The 18,329-nt window shown below is 33.5% G+C and overlaps 1 protein-coding gene across 1 annotated transcript in view; it reads left to right on the top strand.

Annotated features, from left to right (window-relative positions):
• The window catches only part of LOC111720634, a 72,913-nt gene that overhangs the window by 12,775 nt on the left and 41,809 nt on the right, over positions 1–18,329 (top strand). The window contains exon 3 of the mRNA XM_023503039.1: positions 2,608–2,862. Within this exon, the coding sequence (XP_023358807.1) occupies positions 2,608–2,862 (255 nt within the window). The remainder of the gene's footprint in view (positions 1–2,607; positions 2,863–18,329) is intronic.

Here is an 18,329-nt window from a genome sequence, read left to right as displayed (position 1 = left end):
ATATTTTATATTTTATTTTCTGTTGTCCTCTCTGCTCTCCCAATAGAATATAAGTCCTTTGAGGCTACATAGAAATGTGTGTGTGTGTGTGTGTGTGTGTGTCTGTGTATGTGTGTGTGTGTGTAGTATGTGCATATTTATGTTTATGTATATATGAAAATATCTTAACATCTAGTGCCTAATAGAAAGTGCTTAAATGAGTGAGTCTCCACAGAATTTTTAAGATATTGCTTTCTCTAATAGGACTTGTTGGGGCTGTTCCATATTTGGAGAGAAAAAAAATAGCTCTATCAGGACAGAGAGAAAAAATAATTTTTATACAAAGATCAATGAAAAGAACTAAAATTGAGGATTAGAAATACATGTTCTTGAATTCAACAAGTTTTGATTAAGTACTACTGTGTGCTGGATCTTGGCAATAGAATGAAAAAAAAAAATGAAAAAGTCCTCGCTTTCAAGGAGTTTCTGTTCTACACAGAGAAGTAAATACAAGTAATTTCAAGAAGGAAAAAGCATAACATAGAAAGGCTTTGTGTATGAGGTGGCACTTGTCTTGGGGGAAGCTAGGGTTTTATTTTATTTTCATTTTTACCTATCAATTCTTGCTAGATGTACTGTTACTTACCTGCTACTGGGAGAGGCTGAGGCTGGTGGATCTCTTGAAGTAAGTAGCTCTCAGAAACCAATTAGATATCCAAAATAAGTCTGGCACTTATATGGTTAGATCCAAAGAGTGGGAGCCACTATCTTGTCTAAAGAGGGAGGACCAGTCTTTTTAAGAAATAAAAGCCTTGGGATGGAAAATGCCCTGAAATTCAGGAGAAATATGGAGACTGAATGTGGAGCAAAGCATCCTATTCTCACTTTTTTTGGTTTGCTTTTTCTTTCTTGTGTTTTTTTCTCTTTTGTTCTGATTTTTCTTTTGCAACTTGACAAATATGGAAATATATTTGAAATGATTGTACATGTACAAGCTATATCAGATTGCTTGTTGTTTTGGAGATGGGAGGATAAGAAAGGGAGAGAGAACAATTTGGAACTCAAAATCTTACAAAAATGAATGCTGAAAATTATCTTTACATGTGATTGGAAAAATAAAATACTTTTGAGGAAAAAAAATGGAGCAGGTCAAATCTTCCTTGATGATCAGTAATGCAATTGGGCCAGTCAATGGCCATGACATATTCAGCCTGGATGATACAGGGAAATCTAATCTCAAAGCAAAATAAAATAAACATCAAAATCAAAATTGGAAAATCAATTCTTTTAATTTATTTTAAAATTTTATTTATATTTTTTGTTTTTTACATTTTGAGTTCCTAACACATCTCCCTGTTCCTCTCAGAGAGACATCCCTTATAATTAGAGTTGTAAAACATGTAACATTCTCAAATGCCCCCAATTAGATTAAAATATAATTGGAAAATATTTAATAAAATAAATAAAAATATAACAGAATACAGATAATATATAATATATGATTTTCTAATTCAATATGCAGCATCAGGGATGCTTATGTATGATTTAGTGAATGCTTATAACAAAGATTGAAAAAAGAGATTAATAAAAAATAATCATCACATCAACACAATCAGATATTGCCATACTCTTTGTCCTCCATCTCTTCAAAGATAAAAAAGGATATACATTCTAATAACTTTTTTTTTTTTGCAAATCTTAAGTTGATATCTAAATACTAACTATTCTTTAAGACTAAGGAGGAAGATTTGGTTTTCCAGGGGCAGAAATGAAGAGATTGTGCCTTATTGGAATGGATAAAGACATAGAGATGAGAAATGGAATTCGCATGTCATGATATTTTCTGTTCAGTTGGTCCTCTTATAATTTGTTTTGAATGTTCCATTTGTGGTCTCCCTGCTCTTGTCTAATATTAGTATTTGCCTCAGAGAATTTAGTCAGAACTTTCCCCTCCCACTGGTGGGATTTAAGCAATTGACTGGGTATTAATTGTGACTTAACTGGTCTATTTGGTTCAGCTTCTCCAAAAGAAAGTCCTTTCCAAAGAACTCCAGGATTTTAGCAAATGAAAGGTGACTTTTCAAAAATATTGCTTAGTTTTTTTTTTGTTTTTGGTATTATGATTTCGTGTGGCTATGAATCTCCTTCTTCTCTAAGCACTGAGGCAGTCTCCTCATTGGAATTGTATGCTAGTGGTCTTTGATTTAAAAATATGGTTGGGTTGATCAGGCTTGGCTATTCGGTTCATTGTCAATTTCTTTACAAGTCTTACTACATTCTCTCTGGGCATCTTCATAAAATATTTATATTTTTTATATGTTTGGATTATTTTGTGGAGAACCTATAGAAATAAGTGAAGTTGTAAATATAAAACCCAGACATGGCAGTATCCTCCAAGGCATAATACAAGTAGCAAGGGCAGAGATGCAAAGGATATAGTTCCAACCACAGCAGATTTGATGAAAGTATTACAAAGCATTCCAATTATATCAAAATATAGTTATTGAAATATATATAAAATGTATGTACATTTATATATTATAAATATATTTAAAAACCATGAATCCTGTATTGAGAAGTGCTGTCTTAAAGTGATTTTTTTCCTCTTTGTTTATATAAACCAAATAGGAAGCTGCATCCAAGATTTCTGGCAATCTCTTTGATTCAGGAGAGATCAACAGGGATCTGAGAACCACCTTGATAGGTTTTCATGAAAGGCACAAAACAGCAGTAACCAGAGGGCTGCCTGCTGAGGTTAAAGAAAAGGGACAGATTTCTCTCATCCCTTCAACTGACCATTTTTATATCAGGAACAATAAGTTCTCTGAAGAAACTCAACACCACATTCCAGGAACTAAAGAGCTGACACAGCAACCATTGAAGGTAAAGGTCCTGATCAGAAAAAAATGTCTAACTCCCATCTTCTAATTGTATGCTTGTATGCTTGTTTAGAGTGATGACCTCAATGTGTTCTCTCCCCCTCTCATGGTAAATTAGAAAAGTAAAGCATGTTTTTTTTTTTTTTTTTGTTGTTGTTGTTTTTTTTTTTTGGTAAGATATTTTTCTGCAGCCTCTCATCTCAGAAATGAGAGTACAAAGGATTATATGATAATATTTGAAAGAGTGTTATAGTGGAAAGAGTTTGATTTAATGAAGGAAGGAAAAAAGCAGGTTTTAGGCACCTAAAATGTCATATATATAGGAAGACAGGTTCAAATCTACTTCTGACACATACTGACTGTGTGACCCTGCAAAAGTCATTTAACTTCTAAGTAATTTAGACCTATTCTAGACCAACATTCTTAGAGGTTCGTGAATTTGGACAGAAAAATAAATAAATTATTTTTTTTTCATTAGTTTTTGGTTTCCCTTTTTAAAATTCAGTACTTTAATTTTGTTTAAGAATATTATCCTAAGAAATGATATCCAGGCTTCTCCAGATTACCTAAGAAGTTCATGAAAATTTAGTCTAAAAACCTGTATTCTAGACTATAGTTTACAGAAAAAATGTTGCTTTTCACTAGTACAGTAGGAGAAGTTCTTCTTAGGGAGCTCCCTCCACCAAAAAGTTCACAGGTCTAGTCTCTATTTTTATCCCTAAAGATGTGGTGGTAGAAATGAGTGATCCAGATTGAGACTGCCCCTGCTCTCAAGGAGCTTATATTTTAACAAAGGAGGGAACTCATAGAATTGTGTGGTCAAGACAGGAAATTTTGGCTGGGGACAAGGATGATCGGTAGAGCCATAGGACAAGGGCATTGTTAGAGCCTTTCTAAGTTATGCTCTATTACCTACTAGTTGTATATCTTTGGGCTAATCTACTAAACCTTTCTAGACTTCCATTTTCTTATCAATAACATGAAAGTTTTAGACTAGATGATCCAAGATCCCCTCCCATTCTAAATAATACATTTTTGAAGTTTAAAGTTTATAAAACATTTTCACCTAGAATATTACCTCATTGAGCCTCATAACTCTGTGAGGTAGGTACTCCAGGTTCTATGACTATCTCAATTTTATAAATAAAAAGTGAAGACCCACACAAGTTACATGATTCCTCCAGGTTCATTAAGTTATTAAATGTCAGAGGTAGATTTTGAAACCAGGTAGTCTAGGCTCCAAGTCCAGAATTTTTTCTACTATATGATACTGCCTCACATATGATCTCTTGCTTTGTAAACCAGACAGGATAATTTAATAGTTAGCTATTATTGTTAACCCATCATTATTGAATATGGACAACCTGAAATGACATAATTCAGAACTAAAAATAATCAGATATTAGTGGAATGTCATTGCAGAACTAAAAGCATCTTGCACAACATAAATACTAGCTAATTCACTGATTCAAAACTAAGTGTGTATTTAAGATTGTTTAAACCAAGGAGGAAAATACTGTCAGTCCTCAAGCAATTTACAGTTTTAACTTAGACAAGGAGATTTGGAAATATACCAATTGGGATGGTGGTTGAGTCTCGGGTGTATAGGTCCTACTCCATTTCCATTCCCATTCTCCTGGGAATGAGATGTGAACAGAATGGAAACATTAACTGAGAAATTCCACTTACTTTTTTGTGTGCCTTAGGGTATTCATTTTTTGGAACTAATATTATTATGTGTGGTTGCTCTAAAGGAAAGGTATAGGATGAGATGGAAAATTCAATGTACTAGATTTAAGTACTTTTGAAAAGTAGAACAACTTGGGGTTATGAGTCAGAAAGAAAAGTGCCACTAGAACAGCAACAACTGAGAAGTCAGATGAGATATTATTTGTTAAAAAAAAATGCTTAGTACATAGCTGACACATAGAAGGTGTGACATAAATGTCTACTTCCTTCTCTTTCTTTCCTTGTTCCCTGTGAGAATTGTAAAAGATTTTTCATATCCATGGGAAGTATAAAATGGTCCTTTGCTCTGAATGATTTTGGATTATACTAACCTGGCACAATAGTATGCTATCTTTATCTAGCATGAAACATTTTTTGTTGTCATTTTTCAGTCATGTTTGACTCTTTGTGATCCCATTTGGGGTTTTCTTGGCATGGATAATGAAATGGTTTGTCATTTTTTTTTTCTCCAGCTCATTTTAAAACTGAGAAATTGAGGCAAACAAAGTTAAATGATTTCTCAGGGTCACACAGCTAGTAAATGTGTGAAACCAGATCTGAAATCATGAAGATGAACCTTCCTGATTCCAAGCCCAGAGCTCTATTTACTGTGCCACCTACCTGCCTTTGGTGCATGAAAAATTAGTACTATCTAAAAATACAATGGAGATAATGAGTTGTCCCTTACTTGAAGTTTTCAAAAACTGAATGCTCACTCATTACATATGATGTAGAAAGAATTCTTGGCCAGGAATAGGAATCTTTTAATTCTTTGGATTAAAAAACAGAGCCTGCAGAAAGTTTGGGGTCCAGAATGGAAATGAACTTCTTAATGATCAAGGCCACAAACACTGGAAAAGGTCATTGACAAGCTATATTAGATTTTCTTTCTTTGGAGACTTTTAAAAAGAAGATTATTTTTTATTCAAGCTTTTTATTTTTCAAAATATACGCATGGACAATTCTTCAACATTAGCCCTTGCAAAACCCTGTGTTTCAATTTCCCTCCTTTCCCCCACACTCTCCCTAGATGTAGTAGTCCAATATATGTTAAACATGGTAGAAATATATGTTAAATCCAATATATGCATACATATTTATACAATTATTGTGTCACAAAAGAAAAAAAAAAGAGAAGCAAAATAAAGTGCAAGCAAACAACAGAAAGAATGAAAATGCTGTGTTGTGGCCAACACACTCAGTTCCCACTGTCCTCTCTCTGGGTTTAGATGGCTCTTTTCATCACTGAACAATTGGAACTAGTTTGAATCATCTCATTGTTGAAAAGAGCCATGTGCATCAGAATTGATCATCGTATAATTTTGTTGTTGCTGTGTATAACGATCTCCTGGTTCTGCTCATTTCACTTAGCATCAGTTCATGTAAGTCTCTCCAGGACTCTTTGAAATCATCCTGTTGATAGTTTCTTTCAGAACAATAATATTCCATAACATTAATATACCATAATTTATTCATCCATTCTCCAGTTGATGGGCATCCATTCAGTTTCCAGTTTCTAGTCACTACAAAAAGGGCTGCCACCAACATTTTTATACATGTGGGTCCCTGTCCCTCCTTTAAGATCTCTTTGGTATATAAACCCAGTAAGAAATAGTGCTGGATCAAAGGGTATGCACAGTTTGATAACTTTTTGAGCATAGTTCCAAATTGCTTTCCAGAATGGTTGGATCCGTTCACAGTTCCCACCAACAATGTATTAGTGTCCCAGTTTTCCCACTTCCCCTCCAGTATTTGTCATTATCTTTTCCTGTCATCTTAGCCAATCTGAGAAGTGTGTAGTAGTATCTCAGAGTTATCTTAATTTGCATTTCTCTGAGCAATAGTGATTTAGAGTACCTTTTCATGTGACTACAAATAGTTTCAATTTCTTCATCTGAAAATTGTCTGTGCATATCCTTTGACCATTTATCATTTGGAGAATGACTTGAATTCTTATATAAATTTGAGCCAATTCTTTATAAGGCCAGGGGAAAATAGACCAAAAAGTAATTGGAAACTAAATAATCTCATCCTAAAAAATGAATGGATGAAACAGCAAATCATAGACATTTCATCAAATCATTTCATCCAAGAGAATGACAATAATGAGACAACATACCAAAACTTGTGGAATGCAGTCAAAGAGGTAATAAGGAAAAATTTTCTATCTCTAGATAGTTACTTGCATAAAATAGAGAAAGAGAAGATCAATGAATTGGGCTTGCAACTAAAAAAGCTAGAAAAAGAACAAATTAAAAAGCCCCAATCAAATATCACACTTGAAATTATAAAAATAAAATGAGAGTAAAAAAATTGAAAGTAAAAAAGTATTGAATTAATAAATGAAACTAAGAGTTGGTTTTATGAAAAAATCAACAAAATAGATAAACTTTAGTTAATCTGACTAGAAAAAGGAAAGAGGAAAATCAAATTGTTAGTCTCAAAAATGAAAAGGGAGAACTTTCTACCAATGAAGAAGAAATTAGAGCAATAATTAGGAGTTATTTTGCCCAACTTTATGCCAATAAATTTGATAATCTAAATGAAATGGAGGAATATATACAAAAATATAGATTGCCCAGATTAACAGAAGAGGAAATAAGTTATTTAAATATTTTAGAAAAAGAAATAGAACAAGCTATTAATCAACTCCCTAAGAAAAATTCTACATGGCCAGATGGATTTATGTGTGATTCTACCAAACATTTAAAGAACAATTAATCCCAATATTATATAAACTACTTGAAAAAATAGGGAAAGAAAGACTCCTACAAAACTACTTTTATGACACACACACATGGTACTAATACCTAAACCAGGTAGAATAAAAATAGAGAAAGAAAATTATAGACCAATTTCCCTAATGAATATTGATGCAAAAATCTTAAATAAAATATTAGCAAACAGATTACGGAAAATCATCCCCAGGATAAGACACCATGATCAAGTAGAATTTATACCAGGAATGCAGGGCTGGTTCAATATTAGGAAAACTATTAGCATAGTTGACTATATCAATTACCAAACTAACAAAAACCATATGATTATCTTAATAGATGCAGAAAAATCATTTGATAAAATCCAACAAACATTCCTATTAAAAAGATTTTTAGATTGATTTTATTTTGGTTTGATAGAAAGGCACAAAATAGACTGAAAGGAATTTCACAAATTTTAAAAATGGGTTAAAGAATGGATTTAGTAAATTATAGGCTAGTAAATTTGATTTTGATTCCTGCAGAAAAATTTGAATATATTGCCATATTTCCACAATTCAGACCAAAAAGTGGGAGGGATCATGAAAAATAAAAAGTAATTAAACAAACAAAACACTTTGCTTTACAATTTGCAACTATGCTCAAAAAGTTAAAAACTGTGCATACCCTTTGATCCAGCACTGTTACTACTGACCTCATATCCCAAGGAGATTTTAAAGAAGGGAAAGAGACCTGTATGTGCAAAAATGTTTGTGGCAGCTCTTTTTGTAGTGGCAAGAAACTGGAAATTGAATGGATGCCCATCAATGGGAGAATGGCTGAATAAATTGTGGTATATGAATGTTATGGAATATTATTGTTCTGTAAGAAACGATCAGCAGGATGATTTCAGAAAGGCCTGGAGAGACTTACATGAAATGATGCTGAGTGAAATGAGCAGAACCAGGAGATCATTATACACTTCAACAACAATACTATATGATGATCAATTTTGATGAACGTGACTCTTTTCCAGAATGAGATGAACCAAATCAGTTCCAATTGTTCAGTAATGAAGAGAACCAGCTATGCCCAGTGAAAGAACTCTGGGAAATGAGTGTGGATCACAACATAGCATTTAGACTCCTTCTGTTATTGTCCTCTTGCATTTTTGTTTTCCTTCTCAGGTTATTTTTACCTTATTTCTAAATCTGATTTTTCATGTGCAGCAAGATAACTATATAAATATGTATACATATATTGCATTTAACATATACTTTAACATATTTAACATGTATTGGTCTACCTGCCTTCTAGGGGAAGGGGAAGGGGGAAGGAGGGGAAAAGTTGGAACAAAAGATTTTGCAAGGGTCAATGCTGAAAAATTTTCCATGTATATGTCTTGTAAATAAAAACCTATAATTAAAAAAAACATTTTGCTTTAATCCATATTTAGTTTCTATAATTCTCTCTCTGGATGCATATAACATTTTAGAATATATTGTCAAAGAGAGTATTAGCTGATACCTAGAACACAAGTGGGAAATGTCCAGCCCATGGGTCATATGAGGTCTGAAAATCATTTTATCTGGTCCTACCAAGGCAACTGTAGGCAACAACAACCTTCCACTGCTTGGATTCTTAAAGTTATAAATGACATTATAAATATCCAAATGGCCCTCAGCAAAAACAACAACAACAAGAACAACAACAACAAAAAACGTTCCCTACCCCTGATATAGAAAATAAAAGACTGATCACAAAGAATTGGTATATCTATCAAAAATGACTTATGCTATCCTAGCCTTCTCTTTTTGACAGAATGGCTAAACTGGTAGACCAGGGAAATGATAAAGACTTATGTAGACTTTATGTAGACTTAGATTTGCATCTATAGCATCTATATATATATAGGACTTAGATTATAAATATATAGAGATATAGAGGATATATCAATATATCTTATATATATGTATAGAAGGGACTTAGATTTTAGTAAAGTATCTCATGCTATTAATGTGGAATAGATGGACAAATGTGGGGGAAGGGAAAATATTTATTAAGCACCTATTATGTACTAGGAGCAACTAGATGATGCAGTGGATAGAACACTGTGTTCAAATCTAGTTTCAAGACACTTACTAGCTTACTGTGTGAGCCCAGACAAGTCACTAAACCCTGTTTGCCTCAGTTTTCTCATCTGTAAAATAGGATCAAGAAGAAAATGGCAAATTACTCCAGTATCTTTGCCAAGAAAACCCCAAATGGGGTCACGAAGAATCAGATATGGCTGAAAAATGAGTAAACAACAATTCTAAATGCTTTTACAAATATCTAATTTGATCCTCACAATAAATTAGGGAGATATTATGTCCTCTATTTTACAGTTGAGGAAACTGAAGCCTTCATAAGTTAAATCATTTTCCTAGGGTCATATATTAAGGACCATGCCTAAGTGTGAAGGGGCAGGCCGATTCTCTGAAAGGCCCCACAACTGTGAATCATCACATATTTGAAGGAATTGCAAATCAGCTTTTATTGAAGCAGATTTTGGTTATGAATTGGGAATGAAATAAATTGGAGGCAAGAGGGAAGAAGAGAGAAGTCAGAGAATGCAACTGCCTATCAGTTTCCTTGTATTATCATACTCTCATATGAAGGAATCTATTCTGCTGGACAGAATTAGATCCCCAGCAGCCATTAGCAGGTTGTTCCCATAACAGTCACACAATTAGTAAGTATCTGAGGCTGGATTTTAATCCAGGTTTTTCTGATGTCAGACTTAGCACTCTATCCATTTTGCCAGTATATTAAGATGAATTCAGAACTGGTTGAATAATCAGAAACAAACGGTCATGAATCATTAATGGTTCAATGCCAGCTTGGAAGGAGGTGTTCAGCAAAATAAGTAATGGATTTAAAAAATATATATTTTTATTTTGTAAAGCTTTTTATTTTCAAAACATATGTATAGATAATTTTTCAATATTGATCCTTGCATAGCCTTGTGTTTCAGATTTTCCCTTTCTTCTCTCCTCTCCTAGATGGCAAGCAATCCAATATATGTTATACATATTAAAATATATGTTAAATCCAACAAATGTTAACATATTTATACAATTCTCTTGCTGCACAAGAAAAATAAGATCAAAAAGAAAAGTAAATGAGTAAGAAAACAAAATGCAAGCAAACAACAACAAAAAGAGTGAGAATGTTATGTTGGAATCCTCATTCAGTTCCCACAGTCCTCTCTCTGGGTGTAGATGACTCTCTTTGTCACAAGATCATTGGAGCTGGCATCAATCATCTCATTGTTGGAGTCACGTTCATCAGAATTGATCATCCTATAATATTGATGTTGCCATGTACAATGATCTCCTGATTCTGCTCATTTCACTTAGCATCAGTTCATGTAAATCTCTCCAGACCTCTCTGAAATCATCCTGCTGGTTGTTTCTTATAGAACACTAATATTCCATAACATTCATATACCATAACTTATTCAGCCATTTTTCAATTGATGGGCATCCATTCAGTTTCCAGTTTCTTGCCACTACAAAAAGGACTGCCACAAACATTTTTGCATGGGTGGGTTCCTTTCCTTCCTTTAAGATTTCTTTGGGATATAAATACAAGTGAGGGAAAGGTTGGAAGATATTGGCTGATTGAAACAAATACATATGTAAAACATAAAAATAGGAATAACTTTGAAATAAGAACTCAAAAATCCCCAAAACCTATTAAAAAGGTATAGTTAAAACCAATTTTAACATTGGTCATGAGCAAAAAGAATTTGTCTCATTCTTCATTCTGAGTGCTTTGCCTCTCTTTCTGGAGGTGGATAGTTTCATCATTTGTTCTCTGGAATCATAGTTGGCTATTGTGCTGATAAGAATTCAGGACAATAGTATTCTGTAGTATTTATATACTATAACTTATTTATATATCATAACAGCTTATAGGCATCCTCTCAGATTCCCATCCTTAGCTGCCTCAGAAAGAACTATAAATATCTTTATATATTCTAACAGTTTATTTTGTTTAGGACTAATATCTTCCTTAATCTGTACTCCCTATAATTCCCCCTTCCACTATTCTACTTTCCCTCCTATTTTGTTTATTATAAAATGTATTTATGTATCAGATTTCTCTCTCTCTGTCTCCCTCTCTCCTTTTTCCTCTCTCTCACTCTTTCTTCACCCCCTTCTTTCTTCTTTTGATCAGGTAAGAGTGAGGTTTTTTACACTCCTAGCACCCCTTCCTCATTAAATAGATTTCTACTTATGTACCCTTATTATATGAGATCATTCCCCCTAACTTTCCTTTCCTCCCCTCCTCATCTCCAATCTTTCCAATCTTTTTCTTAAATGTCATCAAGACCTAAGAAAATCATTCTTAGGCCTTGTGTAATTGTACTCCCTCTATGGAACTTGATGATGAGAGAAATCAGAGAGGACAAATGTATCACCTCCCCTCATTTGAATGTAAGCAGTTTATCCTTTTTTTGTTCTTATTTCATTAAAGATCTATCTCCAGCCCTCATCCTTTTATAGCATTATACTCTTGCTAGGTAAGTTACTCTTGGCCATAACTTCCGAGCTTGGGGGTTGAGCCAAACCATTGCTACTACTATTTTCTTAATCTCCTTTTTCCATATACTTACTGCTCAGAACTCTCCTGCTTGTAAAGATAACCCTACCTTAGGAACTGTGCACAGTTTTCCTTCTTATTCCCCTCTGTATTTGACACCCAGTATTGAGTCGTGGGTTACAAAGTTGCCAATAAGCACCTGTCTTTGTTGTTGTGGCCCACTATGAGAGTAGGGGTTCCCCAGCATGGGTCTGGGACCCCCTTTTTGTTGGTGCTCAGTCTTTCCCTAAGCACTGGAGAACTCAGTGCTCCAAATGTTCCTGCTCTAATTATTCCCAGTGTCTGACCCTGTCCCTGGTGTCTGCAGAATTAATTCTCTGTTTCCCTAGACAGATTTGGGCTGGAAAAAGGACTAATTGTGACTTTTTTCTAGATTTCTCCATAAGATTTTTGTTTGATGTATTTTGTAGAGTCTGGTGTATTTTATAGATATGTTTAGAGGAGTTGTGGCCAGTTTAGTTATATTTCTTTGCTCTGCATCATCTTTTTACTTTATATCTTTCTGTTGCTCATTTTCTGACATATTCCCCTTGGAATATGGTTTACTTCCAGAACTAGCACTCAAAGCTATTTTAGACTCTTTCCATACTCAGGAATTCATTTTTTTTTTTTTTTACCAGCCTCAGGTTTGACCATAGTAGTTTCTTGGGGAACAGGACTGGCGCAGATATATTCTAGACCTCTTTCCTTTAGGCCTGGTGCAGACTCATATATTGGACTTATTTCATATATTCCACTTATTTCAATTCTTTTCTTTTCTGACTGGCCTGAAGTGGTGTCTATTGAATTGGATAGGCTTGAAGGAGGCTGAATTGGGTGTTCTGGATAGAGTTTCTGCTGCATTGGGATCCCCTTAAGCCATGAGTGATCTTGGATGGAAAAGAAGTATGATGACCTTCTTTTTTGCCTTCCTTTCCTCCACTAGTGTCTGGATAGACACTAGTTTGTTGCAATGGTCTAACTACTTGGAGAAGGGCAGGGGTAGGTGTGTACCAACAGACACTTATTAACAGGAGGGGAATCCTTGAGTGGCTGCCAAAGCAAAAGCAAGACTGGATCAGTATGTGTTTCCACTGAAGTGTGGAGGCTGGTGAGGGAGTAGTGCTGAGTGAGCATGTTAAGAATAGCATTCTTCACTAAAGCTAATTATGCTGTTATTTTTGTTAGACTTTTTGATTTCTTGACTTATGAACATAGTCATAACTGCTCTGCTTCTCCCCTCTGATATAATGTCCACCCATTCCATCTTATTAGTCACTTGTGCAAGAAGGCCATTAGGGACATATGTTGAGATTATAGTTTGTCAGAAAAAGATCAGGGGAGTTTAGTGGACTTCAAACTCAAAATAAATTATCATAGACAAGAGAACTAATGTCATTTTGAGTTTTGTTTAGAGTAACACACCATCCAGTAAAAAGGAGAAAATAGTGTTGTTGTTTTAGAGAAAATATTGATAAGTGAGGGAGACTCCAGATAAGTGTAATTTGGATATGAAAGTCTCTGAGTCCATGCCAAATAATGATCAACTAAAGTAACTGGAGGTATTTAGCATGGAGAAGAGAAGGCTTAGGGTGATTTGATAATTGTGTTTAAGTATTTGAAAGATGGTCAAGTAGAGGAAGGATGTTTTGTCTTTGGTCCCAGAGGGTTGAAGTAGCATTTGGTGGAATTTACAAGAAGGAATCAGCCTTCATATCAATGATAAGTTCCTAATAATGAGACCTGATGATGATCTTTACTAATTTAAAAATATTAATTGTCCTGATTTTCCCACATCCCCTCCAACATTTATCATTATCTTTTATCATCTTACCTAATCTGAGAGGTATGGGGTGCTATCTCAGAGTTGTTTTAATTTGCATTTCTCTAATCAATAGTGATTTAGAGCATTTTTTCATATAACTATAAATGGCTTTAATTTCATCATCTGAAAATTATCTGTTCATATCCTTTGATCATTTTAAAATTGGGGATTGACTTGTATTCTTATAAATGTGACACAGTTCTTTATATATTTTAGAAATGAAATATTTATCAAAAACACTGGCTGTAAAGATTTTTTCCCAGCATTACACTTCCCTTTTAATCTTGTTTCTGTTGGTTTTGTTTGTACAAAACCTTTTTAATTTAATGTAATCAGAGTTGTCAATTGTGCTTTTCATAATGTTCTCTAGTTCTTCTTTGGTCATAAATTCCTCCCTTTCTCAAAAATCTAATAGGGAAATTATCTCTTGTTTTCCTAATTTGTTTATGGTATCATCCTTTTTGCCCAAATCATGTATCCATTTTGATGTTATTTTGGTATGTGGTGTGAGATGTAGGTCAATGCTGAGTTTCTGACATATTATTTTCTAGTTTTCCCAATTTTTGTCAAACAGTGATTTCTTATTCCAGAAGTAGAAGTTTGGAAGTTTATCAAGTACTAGATTGCTATAGGCTTTGATTATTGTCTTGTGTGTATCTAAACTATTCCATTGATCCATCACTCCATTTCTTAGTCAATACCAAATGGTTTTGATTACTGCTGTTTTATAACATAATTTTAAGTTGGTACTGATAAGCTACAATTATTTGTATTTTTTTTCATTAATTCCCTTGATATCTTGACCTTTTCTTCTTCCAGATGAATTTTGTTATTATTTTTTCTAGTTCTACAAAATAATGTTTTGGCAGTTTGATTGGTATAACACTGACCAAGTAGACCAATTTTGGCAGAATTATCATTTTTATTGTATTAGCTTGGCCATTCCATGAACAATTGATATTTTCTAATTGTTTATATCTGATTTTATTTGTGTGAGAAATGTTTTGTAATTGTATTCATATAGTTCTTGGATTTGTCTTGGCAAGTAGGCCCCCAAGTATTTTATTGTGTCTACAGTAATTTTAAATGTAATTTCTATCTCTTGATGATATGCTTTGTCAGTAATATATAGAAATGCTGATGATTTGTGTGGGTTTATTTTATGTCCTCCAACTTTGCTAAATCTGTGTATTGTTTCCAGTAGATTTTTGGATGATTTTCTAGGTTTCTTTAAGCATATCATCATATCATCAACAAAGCGAGATAGTTTTTTTTCCTTACTGCCTATTCTAATTCCTTTAATTTCTTTTTTCTTATCTTATTGCTAAAGCCAAAATTTCTAGTACAATGTTGAATAATAGTGGTGGTAATGGACATCCTTGTTTCATCCCTGATCTTATTGGGAATTAGCTTCTCTCCATTACAAATAATGCTTGCTGTAGGTTTTTACTACTTATTATTTTAAGAAAAGCTCCCTTTATCCCTATACTCTCTAGTGTTTTTAATAGGAATAGGTGTTGTATTTTATCAAAAGCTTTTTCTGCATCAATTGAGATTATCATATGATTTCTGTTAATTTTGTTACTGATATGATCTATTATGGTAATAGTTTTCCTGATATTGAATCAGTCCTGCATTTCTGGTATAAATCCTACTTGGTCATAATATATTATACTGCTGATAAGTTGCTATAGTCTTTTGCTAATATTTTATTTAAAATTTTGTATCAATATTCATTTGGGAGATTGGCCTGTAATTTTCTATCTTTGTTTTGGCTTTTCCTGGTTTACCATCATTGCCATATTTGTGTCATGGAAGGAATTTTTCAATACTTCTTCTTTATCTATTTTTACAAATAATTTACATGGTATCAGTGTTAATTGTTCTTTAAATGTTTGGTAGAATTCACTTGTGAATCCATCTGGTCTTGTAGACTTAGGGATTCATTGATGACTTGTTCAATTTCATTTTCTAAAATGGGACTATTTAAGTATTTTATTTCCTCTTCTGTTAATCTGGGCAATTTATATTTTTGTAAATATTCATCCATTTTAGTTAGATCATCAGACTTGCTGCCATAGAGTTGAGCAAAATAGTTCCTAAATATTGCTTTAATTTATTTTTCCTTGGTGGTAAATTTATCCCTTTCATTTTTGATGCTGGTGATTTGGTATTTTTCTTTCTTTTTTTCTGATCAATTAACAAAAGATTTATCTATTTTGTTAGTTTTTCATAAAAGCAACTTTTAATTTTATTTATTAGTTTAATAGTTTTCTTAGTTTCTATTTTATTAATCATTTCTTTGAGTTTCAGAATTTCTAATTTGGTATTTAATTGGTTTTTAATTTTTCTTTTTCTAGCTTTTTTAGTTACATGTCTAATTCATTGATCTCCTTTTTAAAAAATTATTTATGTAGCTATTTAGAGATATAAAATTTCCCCTAAAACTGCTTTGGCTTCATCCTATAGGTTTTGATATGTTGTCTCATTATTGTCATTTTCTTGGATGAAATTATGGATTATTTCTGTAATTTGTTGTTTGACCTATTCATTCTTTAGAATTAGATTATTTAATTTCCATTTAGTTTTTAGTCTATCCTTCCCTGGTCTTTTATTGAATATAAATTTTATTGCATTGTGGTCTGAAAAGGAAGCATTTAATATTTCTGCTTTTTTGCATTTGATTGTGAGATTTTATTCCCTACTACATGGTCAATTTTTGTGTAAGTGCCATATACTACTGAAAAGAAAAAGGTATATTCCTTTCTGTCCCTATTCAGTTTTCTCTAGATGTCTATTATATCTAGGTTTTCTAGGATCCTATTAACCTCCTCAATTTCTTTCTTGTTTATTTTGGGGTTAGATTTGTCTGATTCTGAGAGGGAAAGGTTGAAGTCCCCTACTAGAATAGTTTTGCTGTCTATTTCTTCCTGTAACTAGATTAAAATCTTCTTTAGGATTCTGCCTGCTCTACTACTTGGTACATACACATTTAGTATCATTACTACTTCATTATTTATGGTATTTTTTTTATCAAGTTGTATTTTCCCACTTTATCTTTTTTAATAAGACCTATTTTTACTTTTGTTTTATCTGAGATCAGAATTATTACTCCTGCTTTTTTACTTGGGAGCCACCTAACAGTGGCTGCTTGGCGATCTAACCCAGAATAGACCTCCTCTTGTGAGAGGATGATACAAGGAGACTGAGAGGCAGTTGTTTTCTGACCTCTGTCATTGAGAGGCCATTGTGTTGTCTGACCTCTCTCTTCTTCCCTCTGCCTCCAATTTATCTCATTCCTAGTCCACAACACCTGAGTCAGCAAGGGCTGCCCTGCAACTCTTTCAGATGTTGTAATCCACAGCTGTGGAGGCTCTCAGAGAATTGAACCTGTCCCTTAACACCACTCTGCTATTTGTTTCTGTTTTATGAAAGAGTTCATCACATTCACAGTTACGATTACCAGTTGTGTATTTCCCTCCATCCTATTTTCTCCCCTATATATATTTTAATTCTGGGTTTCCACTCTATCCTCAGACATGTATTTTTTTTTAACCTATGCCACCCACTACCTTATCTCTTATCACCCTTTACCCTTTTCTTACCAGTTTTATTTTTTACCCACCCACTACCTTATCTCCTCTCCCCCCTCTCCCCTTCTCTTAGTAATGTTTTTTTTTTTTTAACCCACTCCTCCCACTAACTTAGCTTCTACTAACTCTTCCCCTTAGTGTTTCTGTCCTTCCTTTTCTTTTCCTATTTTTCCTCCTACTTCTTTATAGGGTTAGATAAATTTCTATACCCAACTGAATGATTAAATGATTCCCTTAAAACCAATGAAATAAAGCTTTCTCTAGATTGTAATATATCTTTTTCATCTCTTCATGTTCAATAGCTCCCTTTTCTCTTTTCCCATCCCTTAATGTCTTTTTCTTTGATGTTATCACATCAGAGTCCATTCATAACTATACCCTCTGTCCATGTCCTCTCTGTCTGCCCCCATAACAGATACAGTTCTCAAAAGTTAGAAAGATTGTTTTCCCATATAGGGATATAAACAGTTTAACCTTTAAATATATATTTTCTCCTGTTTACATTTCTTTCTTATTTTTGGCTGAGGCAATTAGAGTTAAATGACTTGCCCAGGATCACACAGCTACACAGTATTGAGTGTCTGAGACCGGATTTGAATTCAGATCCTCCTGACTTCAGGGCTGGTGTTCTGTCCACCGTATTATCTAGCTGCCCCTCCTCATTTACATTTCTATGGTTCTCTTGAGTTCTGTGTTTGTAAATTAAATTTTCTGTTTAATTTTGTTTTTTTCAATAGAAATGATTGCAAGTCTTTTGCTTCATTGAAATTCCATCTCCTCCCTTGAAAGATGATGTTGAATCTTCATGGGTAATTAATTTTTGGTTGTAATCCCAGGTCCTTTGTCTTCCTGAATATGGTATTCCAGGCCCTCAGATCCTTTATTGTATTAGTTGCCAGATTCTGGATAATCCTGACTGTTGATCCTTGATATTTGAGTTGTTTTTGTCTGGCAATTTGTATATTTTTCTCTTGAGATTATAGGTTTGGAGTTTCTCAAT

Source organism: Sarcophilus harrisii, chromosome 4, assembly GCF_902635505.1.
Source record: "Sarcophilus harrisii chromosome 4, mSarHar1.11, whole genome shotgun sequence".
NCBI classification, from domain to species: Eukaryota; Metazoa; Chordata; class Mammalia; order Dasyuromorphia; family Dasyuridae; genus Sarcophilus; species Sarcophilus harrisii.
Note: the sequence above shows the minus strand (reverse complement) of the source record. Positions and strands in the feature narration are given on the sequence as shown.